Source organism: Pelodiscus sinensis, chromosome 14 (assembly GCF_052426305.1).
Source record: "Pelodiscus sinensis isolate ZL-2025 chromosome 14, ASM5242630v1, whole genome shotgun sequence".
Lineage (NCBI taxonomy): Eukaryota > Metazoa > Chordata > Testudines > Trionychidae > Pelodiscus > Pelodiscus sinensis.
In genome coordinates this window covers 46,895,067-46,907,697 of record NC_143065.1, presented here as the reverse complement: position 1 = coordinate 46,907,697, position 12,631 = coordinate 46,895,067, and the positions used below count along the sequence as shown (strand labels likewise).

General features: G+C 75.1%; 1 protein-coding gene across 1 annotated transcript in view; it reads left to right on the top strand.

The window, feature by feature from the left end:
• FES (FES proto-oncogene, tyrosine kinase) overlaps nucleotides 1-12,394 on the top strand; it is a 49,522-nt gene extending 37,128 nt beyond the window's left edge. Inside the window, 5 exon segments of the mRNA XM_089781870.1 lie at nucleotides 223-317; nucleotides 8,122-8,245; nucleotides 8,438-8,595; nucleotides 8,894-9,016; nucleotides 11,697-12,394. Coding sequence (XP_089637996.1) covers nucleotides 223-317; nucleotides 8,122-8,245; nucleotides 8,438-8,595; nucleotides 8,894-9,016; nucleotides 11,697-11,839 — 643 coding nt within the window. The 3' untranslated portion in view covers nucleotides 11,840-12,394.
• The last annotated feature ends 237 nt before the right edge of the window (nucleotides 12,395-12,631 follow it).

Genomic DNA, 12,631 nt, shown 5'->3' with positions numbered 1-12,631 from the left:
TCAGGGCCAGGGGGTCCCCTCAGGGTCAAGGGGTCCCCTCAGAGCCAGGGGGTCCCCGGGAATCCCAGCAAGGCCGAGGGGTTCCAGCAGGGCGGGGTCCCCAAGCCCGGGCTCCTGGGGGGAGCTAGGTCCAGCCGAGCTGTGGGAGGCCCTGGCAGCCCCCTTGCTGCCGATGGCCTGGCCCCTGCCCCGTGCGTGACGGGGGCCGGCTGCCTCGCCCAGGATCCTGAAGCAGTACAGCCACCCCAACATCGTGCGGCTCATCGGCGTCTGCACCCAGAAGCAGCCCATCTACATAGTCATGGAGCTGGTGCAGGGTGAGTGCCCCCCGCAGCCTGCCCCACCCCGGGGGGCCCTGCACCCGGCCACCCCCCCCAGCCTGCCCCACCCCGGGGGGCCCTGCACCCGGCCACCCCCCCCGCAGCCTGCCCCACCCTGGGGAGCCCTGCACCCGGCCACCCCCCCCAGCCTGCCCCACCCTGGGGAGCCCTGCACCCGGCCACCCCCCCCAGCCTGCCCCACCCTGGGGAGCCCTGCACCCGGCCACCCCCCCGCAGCCTGGCCCCACCCCGGGGAGCCCTGCACCCGGCCACCCCCCCGCAGCCTGGCCCCACCCCGGGGAGCCCTGCACCCGGCCACCCCCCCGCAGCCTGGCCCCACCCCGGGGAGCCCTGCACCCGGCCACCCCCCCGCAGCCTGGCCCCACCCCGGGGAGCCCTGCACCCGGCCACCCCCCCCAGCCTGCCCCACCCCGGGGGGCCCTGCACCCGGCCACCCCCCCGCAGCCTGGCCCCACCCCGGGGAGCCCTGCACCCGGCCACCCCCCCGCAGCCTGCCCCACCCCGGGGGGCCCTGCACCCGGCCACCCCCCCCAGCCTGCCCCACCCCGGGGAGCCCTGCACCCGGCCACCCCCCCGCAGCCTGCCCCACCCCGGGGGGCCCTGCACCCGGCCACCCCCCCCAGCCTGCCCCACCCCGGGGAGCCCTGCACCCGGCCACCCCCCCCAGCCTGCCCCACCCCGGGGAGCCCTGCACCCGGCCACCCCCCCCAGCCTGCCCCACCCCGGGGGGCCCTGCACCCGGCCACCCCCCCCAGCCTGCCCCACCCCGGGGGGCCCTGCACCCGGCCACCCCCCCCAGCCTGCCCCACCCCGGGGGGCCCTGCACCCGGCCACCCCCCCCAGCCTGCCCCACCCCGGGGGGCCCTGCACCCGGCCACCCCCCCGCAGCCTGGCCCCACCCCGGGGGGCCCTGCACCCGGCCACCCCCCCGCAGCCTGGCCCCACCCTGGGGAGCCCTGCACCCGGCCACCCCCCCCCGGCCTCCTCTGCCCCCCCGCAGCCTGCCCCACCCCGGGGGGCCCTGCACCCGGCCACCCCCCCCAGCCTGCCCCACCCCGGGGGGCCCTGCACCCGGCCACCCCCCCGCAGCCTGCCCCACCCCGGGGGGCCCTGCACCCGGCCACCCCCCCCAGCCTGCCCCACCCCGGGGGGCCCTGCACCCGGCCACCCCCCCGCAGCCTGGCCCCACCCCGGGGGGCCCTGCACCCGGCCACCCCCCCCAGCCTGCCCCACCCTGGGGAGCCCTGCACCCGGCCACCCCCCCGCAGCCTGCCCCACCCCGGGGGGCACTGCACCCGGCCACCCCCCCCAGCCTGCCCCACCCCGGGGGGCCCTGCACCCGGCCACCCCCCCCAGCCTGCCCCACCCCGGGGGGCCCTGCACCCGGCCACCCCCCCGCAGCCTGGCCCCACCCCGGGGGGCCCTGCACCCGGCCACCCCCCCGCAGCCTGCCCCACCCCGGGGGGCCCTGCACCCGGCCACCCCCCCCAGCCTGCCCCACCCTGGGGAGCCCTGCACCCGGCCACCCCCCCGCAGCCTGCCCCACCCCGGGGGGCCCTGCACCCGGCCACCCCCCCCAGCCTGCCCCACCCCGGGGGGCCCTGCACCCGGCCACCCCCCCGCAGCCTGGCCCCACCCCGGGGAGCCCTGCACCCGGCCACCCCCCCGCAGCCTGGCCCCACCCCGGGGAGCCCTGCACCCGGCCACCCCCCCGCAGCCTGCCCCACCCTGGGGAGCCCTGCACCTGGCCACCCCCCCCAGGCCTCCTCTGCCCCCCGCAGCCTGGCCCCACCCTGGGGAGCCCTGCACCCGGCCACCCCCCCGCAGCCTGCCCCACCCTGGGGAGCCCTGCACCTGGCCACCCCCCCCAGGCCTCCTCTGCCCCCCGCAGCCTGGCCCCACCCTGGGGAGCCCTGCACCCGGCCAGCCTCCCGCGCCCGGCCGGCCACCCCCCCGGCCTCCTCTGCCCCCTGCAGCCTGGCTCTGCCGCGGGCCCCTCTGCTTCCCCCCCCAGCCTGGCTCTGCCGCAGGCCCCTCTGCTTCCCCCCCCCAGCCTGGCTCTGCCGCGAGCCCCTCTGCTTCCCCCCCCCAGCCTGGCTCTGCCGCGAGCCCCTCTGCTTCCCCCCCCCAGCCTGGCTCTGCCGCGAGCCCCTCTGCTTCCCCCCCCCAGCCTGGCTCTGCCGCGAGCCCCTCTGCTTCCCCCCCCCCAGCCTGGCTCTGCCGCGAGCCCCTCTGCTTCCCCCTCCAGCCTGGCTCTGCCGCGAGCCCCTCTGCTTCCCCCCCCCAGCCTGGCTCTGCCACGAGCCCCTCTGCTTCCCCCCCCCAGCCTGGCTCTGCCGCGAGCCCCTCTGCCCCCCCGCCCAGCCTGGCTCTGCCGCGAGCCCCTCTGCTTCCCCCCCCCAGCCTGGCTCTGCCGCGGGCCCCTCTGCTTCCCCCCCCAGCCTGGCTCTGCCGCGGGCCCCTCTGCTTCCCCCCCCAGCCTGGCTCTGCCGCGAGCCCCTCTGCTTCCCCCCCCCAGCCTGGCTCTGCCGCGAGCCCCTCTGCTTCCCCCCCCGGCCTGGCTCTGCCGCGAGCCCCTCTGCTTCCCCCCCCCGGCCTGGCTCTGCCGCGAGCCCCTCTGCTTCCCCCTCCAGCCTGGCTCTGCCGCGAGCCCCTCTGCCCCCCCCCCCAGCCTGGCTCTGCCGCGGGCCCCTCTGCTTCCCCCTCCAGCCTGGCTCTGCCGCGAGCCCCTCTGCTTCCCCCCCCCAGCCTGGCTCTGCCGCGGGCCCCTCTGCTTCCCCCCCCCGGCCTGGCTCTGCCGCGAGCCCCTCTGCTTCCCCCCCCCCCCCCGGCCTGGCTCTGCCGCGGGCCCCTCTGCTTCCCCCCCCCGGCCTGGCTCTGCCGCGGGCCCCTCTGCTTCCCCCCCCCAGCCTGGCTCTGCCGCGAGCCCCTCTGCTTCCCCCCCCCCGGCCTGGCTCTGCCGCGAGCCCCTCTGCTTCCCCCCCCGGCCTGGCTCTGCCGCGGGCCCCTCTGCTTCCCCCCCCCGGCCTGGCTCTGCCGCGGGCCCCTCTGCTTCCCCCCCCCAGCCTGGCTCTGCCGCGAGCCCCTCTGCTCCCCCCTCCAGCCTGGCTCTGCCGCGAGCCCCTCTGCTCCCCCCCCAGCCTGGCTCTGCCGCGAGCCCCTCTGCTTCCCCCCCCCCCGGCCTGGCTCTGCCGCGGGCCCCTCTGCTTCCCCCCCCAGCCTGGCTCTGCCGCGAGCCCCTCTGCTTCCCCCCCCAGCCTGGCTCTGCCGCGGGCCCCTCTGCTTCCCCCCCCCAGCCTGGCTCTGCCGCGGGCCCCTCTGCTTCCCCCCCCCGGCCTGGCTCTGCCGCGAGCCCCTCTGCTTCCCCCCCCGGCCTGGCTCTGCCGCGGGCCCCTCTGCTTCCCCCCCCCAGCCTGGCTCTGCCGCGAGCCCCTCTGCTTCCCCCCCCCCGGCCTGGCTCTGCCGTGGGCCCCTCTGCTTCCCCCCCCCGGCCTGGCTCTGCCGCGGGCCCCTCTGCTTCCCCCCCCGGCCTGGCTCTGCCGCGGGCCCCTCTGCTTCCCCCCCCCGGCCTGGCTCTGCCGCGGGCCCCTCTGCTTCCCCCCCCCGGCCTGGCTCTGCCGCGAGCCCCTCTGCTTCCCCCCCCCGGCCTGGCTCTGCCGCGGGCCCCTCTGCTTCCCCCTCCAGCCTGGCTCTGCCGCGAGCCCCTCTGCTTCCCCCCCCCAGCCTGGCTCTGCCGCGAGCCCCTCTGCTCCCCCCCCAGCCTGGCTCTGCCGCGGGCCCCTCTGCTCCCCCTCCCAGCCTGGCTCTGCCGCGAGCCCCTCTGCTTCCCCCCCCCAGCCTGGCTCTGCCGCGAGCCCCTCTGCTCCCCCCCCGGCCTGGCTCTGCCGCGGGCCCCTCTGCTTCCCCCCCCCAGCCTGGCTCTGCCGCGAGCCCCTCTGCTCCTCCCTCCAGCCTGGCTCTGCCGCGGGCCCCTCTGCTCCCCCCCCCAGCCTGGCTCTGCCGCGAGCCCCTCTGCTTCCCCCCCCCAGCCTGGCTCTGCCGCGAGCCCCTCTGCTTCCCCCCCCCCCGGCCTGGCTCTGCCGCGGGCCCCTCTGCTTCCCCCCCCCCGGCCTGGCTCTGCCGCGGGCCCCTCTGCTTCCCCCCCCCCAGCCTGGCTCTGCCGCAAGCCCCTCTGCTTCCCCCCAGCCTGGCTCTGCCGCGGGCCCCTCTGCTTCCCCCCAGCCTGGCTCTGCCGCAGGCCCCTCTGCTTCCCCCCCCCCGCCTGGCTCTGCCGCGAGCCCCTCTGCTCCCCCCCCCAGCCTGGCTCTGCCGCGGGCCCCTCTGCTTCCCCCCCCCAGCCTGGCTCTGCCGTGGGCCCCTCTGCTTCCCCCCCCCGGCCTGGCTCTGCCGCGGGCCCCTCTGCTTCCCCCCCCCAGCCTGGCTCTGCCGTGGGCCCCTCTGCTCCCCCCCCCAGCCTGGCTCTGCCGTGGGCCCCTCTGCTTCCCCCCCCCAGCCTGGCTCTGCCGTGGGCCCCTCTGCTTCCCCCCCCCAGCCTGGCTCTGCCGCGGGCCCCTCTGCTTCCCCCCCCCAGCCTGGCTCTGCCGTGGGCCCCTCTGCTCCCCCCCCCAGCCTGGCTCTGCCGCGGGCCCCTCTGCTTCCCCCCCCCAGCCTGGCTCTGCCGTGGGCCCCTCTGCTTCCCCCCCCCAGCCTGGCTCTGCCGTGGGCCCCTCTGCTTCCCCCCCCCAGCCTGGCTCTGCCGCGGGCCCCTCTGCTCCCCCCCCCAGCCTGGCTCTGCTGCGGGCCCCTCTGCTCCCCCCCCCAGCCTGGCTCTGCCGCGAGCCCCTCTGCTCCCCCTCCCAGCCTGGCTCTGCCGCGAGCCCCTCTGCTTCCCCTCCCAGCCTGGCTCTGCCGCGAGCCCCTCTGCTTCCCCCCCCCGGCCTGGCTCTGCCGCGAGCCCCTCTGCTCCCCCCCCCCGGCCTGGCTCTGCCGCGAGCCCCTCTGCTCCCCCCCCCGGCCTGGCTCTGCCGCGAGCCCCTCTGCTCCCCCCTCCCAGCCTGGCTCTGCCGCGAGCCCCTCTGCTTCCCCCCCCCAGCCTGGCTCTGCCGCGGGCCCCTCTGCTCCCCCTCCCAGCCTGGCTCTGCCGCGAGCCCCTCTGCTCCCCCTCCCAGCCTGGCTCTGCCGCGAGCCCCTCTGCTCCCCCCCCCCAGGCTGGCTCTGCCGCGGGCCCCTCTGCTCCCCCCCCCAGCCTGGCTCTGCCGCGAGCCCCTCTGCTCCCCCTCCCAGCCTGGCTCTGCCGCGGGCCCCTCTGCTTCCCCCCCCCAGCCTGGCTCTGCCGTGGGCCCCTCTGCTTCCCCCCCCCAGCCTGGCTCTGCCGCGGGCCCCTCTGCTTCCCCCCCCCAGCCTGGCTCTGCCGCGGGCCCCTCTGCTCCCCCCCCAGCCTGGCTCTGCCGCGGGCCCCTCTGCTCCCCCCCCCAGCCTGGCTCTGCCGCGAGCCCCTCTGCTCCCCCCCCTCCCAGCCTGGCTCTGCCGCGAGCCCCTCTGCTTCCCCCCCCCGGCCTGGCTCTGCCGCGAGCCCCTCTGCTCCCCCCCCCAGCCTGGCTCTGCCGCGAGCCCCTCTGCTTCCCCCCCCCAGCCTGGCTCTGCCGCGGGCCCCTCTGCTCCCCCTCCCAGCCTGGCTCTGCCGCGAGCCCCTCTGCTTCCCCCCCCCAGCCTGGCTCTGCCGCGAGCCCCTCTGCTCCCCCCTCCCAGCCTGGCTCTGCCGCGAGCCCCTCTGCTTCCCCCCCCCAGCCTGGCTCTGCCGCGGGCCCCTCTGCTTCCCCCCCCCGGCCTGGCTCTGCCGCGAGCCCCTCTGCTCCCCCTCCCAGCCTGGCTCTGCCGCGAGCCCCTCTGCTCCCCCTCCCAGCCTGGCTCTGCCGCGAGCCCCTCTGCTTCCCCCCCCCGGCCTGGCTCTGCCGCGAGCCCCTCTGCTCCCCCTCCCAGCCTGGCTCTGCCGCGGGCCCCTCTGCTTCCCCCTCCAGCCTGGCTCTGCCGCGGGCCCCTCTGCTCCCCCTCCCAGCCTGGCTCTGCCGCGAGCCCCTCTGCTCCCCCCCCCCGGCCTGGCTCTGCCGCGAGCCCCTCTGCCCCCCCGCCCAGCCTGGCTCTGCCGCGAGCCCCTCTGCTCCCCCCCCAGCCTGGCTCTGCCGCGAGCCCCTCCAGGCGTCCCCTCGCTCCGGCCCCAGGAGCATTGTGCTGGTCTCCAGGCGCGCGTAAGCAGCAGGGTCTATGGAGCGTCTGAGTCCAGCCCAGGAAACTCTGCGGGCCCCAGGCCTGGTCCCCCTCAGCACTTGGAGGTCTCCTCTGCACCCTCTGCTCTCCCTTGGGCCCCCCCAGCTCCTCTCCGTCCGGCCCCTCCACTCGCTCCTGAGGCGGGGAGTCCCTGGGCCCTGTCCCCACCCCGCGGGGGGCTCCCAGCCGGCAGGGAGCACAGGAGGGGCCCCGAGCCAGCCAGCGTCACTCCTACCCCCCTGCGCCAGCCCCACCTCCGGGGCAAAAGGGGTCCCTTGTCACGTCCAGAGAGCCTTGGCCCTTGGGTACGGGCTGGGCTGGGCAGCCTCCCTCAGTGAGCCCTGCCCAAATTCCCTGCCCCGTCCAGGCACCGGTGCCGTGCCCAGGGAAACTGAGGCAGGCAGCACAGGAGAGTAGAAACCAGGCGCAGCATGACAAAGGGAGCAGCGTAAATCCAGCCCCACTTCCTCACAGCCTCGCCCCAGCCTGCGGCAGCACACAGGGAAACTGAGGCAGGCCTGCAGTGTGCAGCTCCCCCCCACTAGCTCACGAGCTCTGCCCCTCCTCCCGCAGGGGGGGAAACCGAGGCAGGCCCGCAGTGTGCAGCTCCCCCCCCACTAGCTCACGAGCTCTGCCCCTCCTCCTGCAGGGGGGGAAACCGAGGCAGGCCTGCAGTGTGCAACCCCCCCGCTAGCTCACGAGCACTGCCCCTCCTCCCGCAGGGGGGGAAACCGAGGCAGGCCCGCAGTGTGCAGCTCCCCCGCCACTAGCTCACGAGCCCTGCCCCTCCTCCCGTGGGGGGGAAACCGAGGCAGGCCTGCAGTGTGCAGCCCCCCCCACTAGCTCACGAGCCCTGCCCCTCCTTTCGCGGGGGGGAAACCGAGGCAGGCCTGCAGTGTGCAGCTCCCCCCCCACTAGCTCACGAGCCCTGCCCCTCCTCCTGCAGGGGGGGAAACCGAGGCAGGCCTGCAGTGTGCAGCCCCCCCACTAGCTCACGAGCCCTGCCCCTCCTCCCACGGGGGGGAAACCGAGGCAGGCCTGCAGTGTGCAGCCCCCCCACTAGCTCACGAGCCCTGCCCCTCCTCCCGCGGGGGGGGAAACCGAGGCAGGCCGGCAGTGTGCAGCTCCCCCCCCACTAGCTCACGAGCCCTGCCCCTCCTCCCGCAGGGGGGGAAACCGAGGCAGGCCCGCAGTGTGCAGACCCCCCACTTGCTCACGAGCCCTGCCCCTCCTCCCGCGGGGGGGAAACCGAGGCAGGCCCGCAGTGTGCAGCCCCCCCACTTGCTCACGAGCCCTGCCCCTCCTCCTGCAGGTGGGGAAACCGAGGCAGGCCCGCAGTGTGCAGCTCCCCCCCCACTTGCTCACGAGCCCTGCCCCTCCTCCCGCAGGTGGGGAAACCGAGGCAGGCCCGCAGTGTGCAGCTCCCCCCCCACTTGCTCACGAGCCCTGCCCCTCCTCCCGCAGGGGGGGAAACCGAGGCAGGCCCGCAGTGTGCAGCCCCCCCACTTGCTCACGAGCCCTGCCCCCCCTCCCGCAGGTGGGGACTTCCTGAGCTTCCTGCGCGCCGAGGGGCAGCAGCTGAGGGTGAGGGAGCTGCTGCGGATGACGGAGAGCGCGGCCGCTGGGATGGAGTACCTGGAGAGCAAGCATTGCATCCACCGGTGAGCCTGCGTTCCTGCGGCCCCTTGGCCAGGGCTGCCCCGAGGGCAGTGTCCCGCCCCACGCGCCGGGCGGGCCCAGGCTCTGGCCAGCAGGCCTAGTGCCGCCGGGAGCCAGGCGGGGGGGCCCTCCGGCGGGCTGACTTGGAGCCGTGCCTGCCAGTGGGTGAGGGGCTCTCGGCTCTGCCCCCGCAGGGACCTCGCGGCCCGCAACTGCCTGGTGGCGGAGAAGAACGCGCTGAAGATCAGCGACTTCGGGATGTCGCGGGAGGAGGAGGACGGGGTCTACGCCTCCACGGGCGGCATGAGGCAGATCCCGGTGAAATGGACGGCCCCCGAGGCGCTGAACTACGGTACGGGCGCCGGGCCCCGCCAGGCTGCCCGGGGCCTCGCTCGCCCCTCAAGGGGCACCCGCAGGTGCAGGCTGGAGCCCCGAGGCCACATGGCTCCTCCTGCTCCCCTCCAGCCTGACGTGGGGCAGCCCCTTGCCTGCAGGGATTTACTGGGCTGGCTGGGTCCCTCTGGCGGGCAGCGGGAAGTCATGGGAAGGGGGGTCAGATGCCAGGCCTGGCGGAGGCTGCTCAGGCCGCCTCAGGGTCCGGGCCTGCCTGGGAACCCTGCAGGGACCTGCCTAAAGCCCCGTCTCCCCAGGCCGCTACACCTCCGAGAGTGATGTCTGGAGCTTTGGGATCTTGCTGTGGGAAGCCTTCAGCCTGGGCGCCGTCCCCTACTCCTCCCTGAGCAACACCCAGACGCGCGAGGCCATCGAGGCGGGTAAGCAGGGAAACCGAGGCACGCTCACAGCGTTACCACAGCGGCCCCCGGTGGAGCTGGCCCTGCCCGAGCAGGGCGCCCGTGTGACGGCTCACAGGTGGTGCCCACACTCGGCCTGCCTGTCCCCGGGCGGATCCCCCCAGGGCGGCAGCCCCCCTCGGGGGTCCCCCCTCCAGCGGCAGTGGGACAGCCCGTTCCCAGGGGCCACTCCAGTGCGGCTACCCTCTCTTGGGGGGCCACTCTCACCTGGGGGGGCGCCCCTCCGCCTCCGGGACGGCGCCTCTCGGGCCCTCCAGCCGCCTGCCTCTGGCGTGAGCCCCTCAGGGGTCCCCTCCCCCGGCCCCCAGGGCCCCCCCCAGGGGACTAGCCCAGAGCGACCCCCAGCCAGCGCCCAGCAGGAGGGCGATGGAGCTTTGAACCCAGCGAAGGATCCCTCGGGCCAGTCGGCCTGGGCCCCCGGCCCCACGTCAGTCTCCCCGCAGCCGGCTGAGTCCTGCCTGCCCTGCCCTGCCCCCCAAAACAGCCCCGTCTCCCAGCAGAGCCCCCAGTACCCCAGCAACAGCCCCTCCCCCGCCATTGCCTCTCCCCAGGTAACCGGGTCGCCTGGGCCCCTCTTCTCCCCCCCTTCCCGCCCAATGTCCCCCCCTCGCTGGGACCCGCTGGGCCGGTCGGGTCCCCTCTGAGCCCCTTGTCTGTGTCTGGCCGGAACCGGCCGTGTGCTCTGAGCGGGGCCAGGGCCCCAGGGCACCAGACACCCCGGCTCCAACTCTGGGCTGTTCCCTGCAACAACCAACTCCCCCCCCTTGTCACATTGACCAGTAACATCCGGGCACTGAGCCCCCCCCGTGTGCAACCCCCCTGAACCCCCAAAACTCCCCCCCTTGTCACATTGACCAGTAACATCCGGGCACTGAGCCCCCCCCCGTGTGCAACCCCCCTCTGAGCCCCCAAAACTCCCCCCCTTGTCACATTGACCAGTAACATCCGGGCACTGAGCCCCCCCCGTGTGCAACCCCCCCTGAGCCCCCAAAACTCCCCCCCTTGTCACATTGACCAGTAACATCCAGGCACTGAGCCCCCCCCGTGTGCAACCCCCCCCCCCCCCCCCCCCCCCCCCCGAGCCCCCAAAACTCCCCCCCTTGTCACATTGACCAGTAACATCCGGGCACTGAGCCCCCCCCCGTGTGCAACCCCCCCCTGAGCCCCCAAAACTCCCCCCCTTGTCACATTGACCAGTAACATCCGGGCACTGAGCCCCCCCCCGTGTGCAACCCCCGAGTCCCCAAAACTCCCCCCTTGTCACATTGACCAGTAACATCCGGGCACTGAGCCCCCCCCCGTGTGCAACCCCCCCCTGAGCCCCCAAAACTCCCCCCCTTGTCACATTGACCAGTAACATCTGGGCACTGAGCCCCCCCATGTGCAACCCCCCCCTGAACCCCCAAAACTCCCCCCCTTGTCACATTGACCAGTAACATCCGGGCACTGAGCCCCCCCCGTGTGCAACCCCCCCCGAGCCCCCAAAACTCCCCCCCTTGTCACATTGACCAGTAACATCCGGGCACTGAGCCCCCCCCCGTGTGCAACCCCCCCCGAGTCCCCAAAACTCCCCCCCTTGTCACATTGACCAGTAACATCCGGGCACTGAGCCCCCCCCGTGTGCAACCCCCCCTGAGCCCCCAAAACTCCCCCCCTTGTCACATTGACCAGTAACATCCGGGCACTGAGCCCCCCCCCGTGTGCAACCCCCCTGAACCCCCAAAACTCCCCCCCTTGTCACATTGACCAGTAACATCCGGGCACTGAGCCCCCCCCCGTGTGCAACCCCCCCCGAGTCCCCAAAACTCCCCCCCTTGTCACATTGACCAGTAACATCCGGGCACTGAGCCCCCCCGTGTGCAACCCCCCCTGAGCCCCCAAAACTCCCCCCCTTGTCACATTGACCAGTAACATCCGGGCACTGAGCCCCCCCGTGTGCAACCCCCCCTGAGCCCCCAAAACTCCCCCCCTTGTCACATTGACCAGTAACATCTGGGCACTGAGCCCCCCCCCGTGTGCAACCCCCCTCTGAGCCCCCAAAACTCCCCCCCTTGTCACATTGACCAGTAACATCCGGGCACTGAGCCCCCCCTCGTGTGCAACCCCCCCCTGAGCCCCCAAAACTCCCCCCCTTGTCACATTGACCAGTAACATCCGGGCACTGAGCCCCCCCCCGTGTGCAACCCCCCCCTGAGCCCCCAAAACTCCCCCCTTGTCACATTGACCAGTAACATCCGGGCACTGAGCCCCCCCCGTGTGCAACCCCCCCCTGAACCCCCAAAACTCCCCCCCTTGTCACATTGACCAGTAACATCCGGGCACTGAGCCCCCCCCCGTGTGCAACCCCCCCCTGAGCCCCCAAAACTCCCCCCCTTGTCACATTGACCAGTAACATCCGGGCACTGAGCCCCCCCCCGTGTGCAACCCCCTCCGAGCCCCCAAATCCCCCCTTCCTCACAGCCGGGCGCTACGGCCCCTCTCCCCGCGCCGGAGCCGGCTCTGCCGAAGCAGGAGGTGCCTGGCCCGTCCCCCAGCCCGGCAGTGCCAGGCCGACACAGGGAAGGAGCCATGCTGCCCAGGGGCTCCCGGTGTTTCTGGCTCTCCCGCTCCAGGGCTCTGAGCCTGCTGCCTGTCTCCCCAGGGGTGCGGCTGGACCCCCCCGAGCAGTGCCCGGAGGACGTGTACAGGCTGATGCAGCGGTGCTGGGAATACGACCCTCGGAAGCGGCCCAGCTTCAGCGCCATTCACCAGGAGCTGGTCAGCGTCCGCAAGAGGCACCGGTAACGGCCGTGGCTTCGGCAGCCCCATGGCCCTCGCCTGCCCCGCCTCGCTCCCAGCCCCCCTCCGTGGCCCCTGTGGCCGGCCCGGCTCTGTCCTGCCCGGCGGTGCTGTGGCGCCCCCAGGGGAGGCCGGGGGCACTGCAGGGCCCGGGCTGGCCCCAGGAGCAGGTCTCTGGCCTGCGTGGCTGGGCCGGGGCTGGGCCCACGGGAGCGGGACGTGTGCTGGGACCGGGCTGCGGCCCCCAGCCCTTGGCACCCCAGCAGCGCACGGACACGGTCAGCAGGCCACCGGGCAGAGCCCAGCCCTGGCTAAGCGGCTCCAGCAGGGGGCAGCGTGGGCTGCCACGGACGTTAGCAGGACCTTGCCCCAGGCAGACAGCCCCGCCCCAGGGAGCTGCAGGCCACGCTCAGGGCCACACGGGGGTGCTGTGCCGACTGGCAAGTTTTGCAGGTTGTAATGTGTGCCTCAGTTTCCCTCTGTGCTTTGCACTGCTGTGCTGCCACAGAGCTGCAGGCTCTCCTCTGTGCCTCTGCCATTAAAGAGCCCCTTGGAATGCCCCGTCAGTGTGCCTGCCCCCCGCGGCCCCTCCTCCCTCGTGGCAGCCTGGCGCCGAGGCTCCTGGTTTGCACTGCGAGTCCTGCCTGCGTGTCCCCTGGCTGCCTGCTCCAGCCCAGCCTGGGTTTGTTAGTCCCTGGCACAGGCCGTGGGCCTGCGGTCGGCCTGCCCCACGGCGGGCTCCAGGCCCCACCGCCAGGCTGCTACAGACCCTGTTTGGCTGCGTCTGTCGGTCCCGCC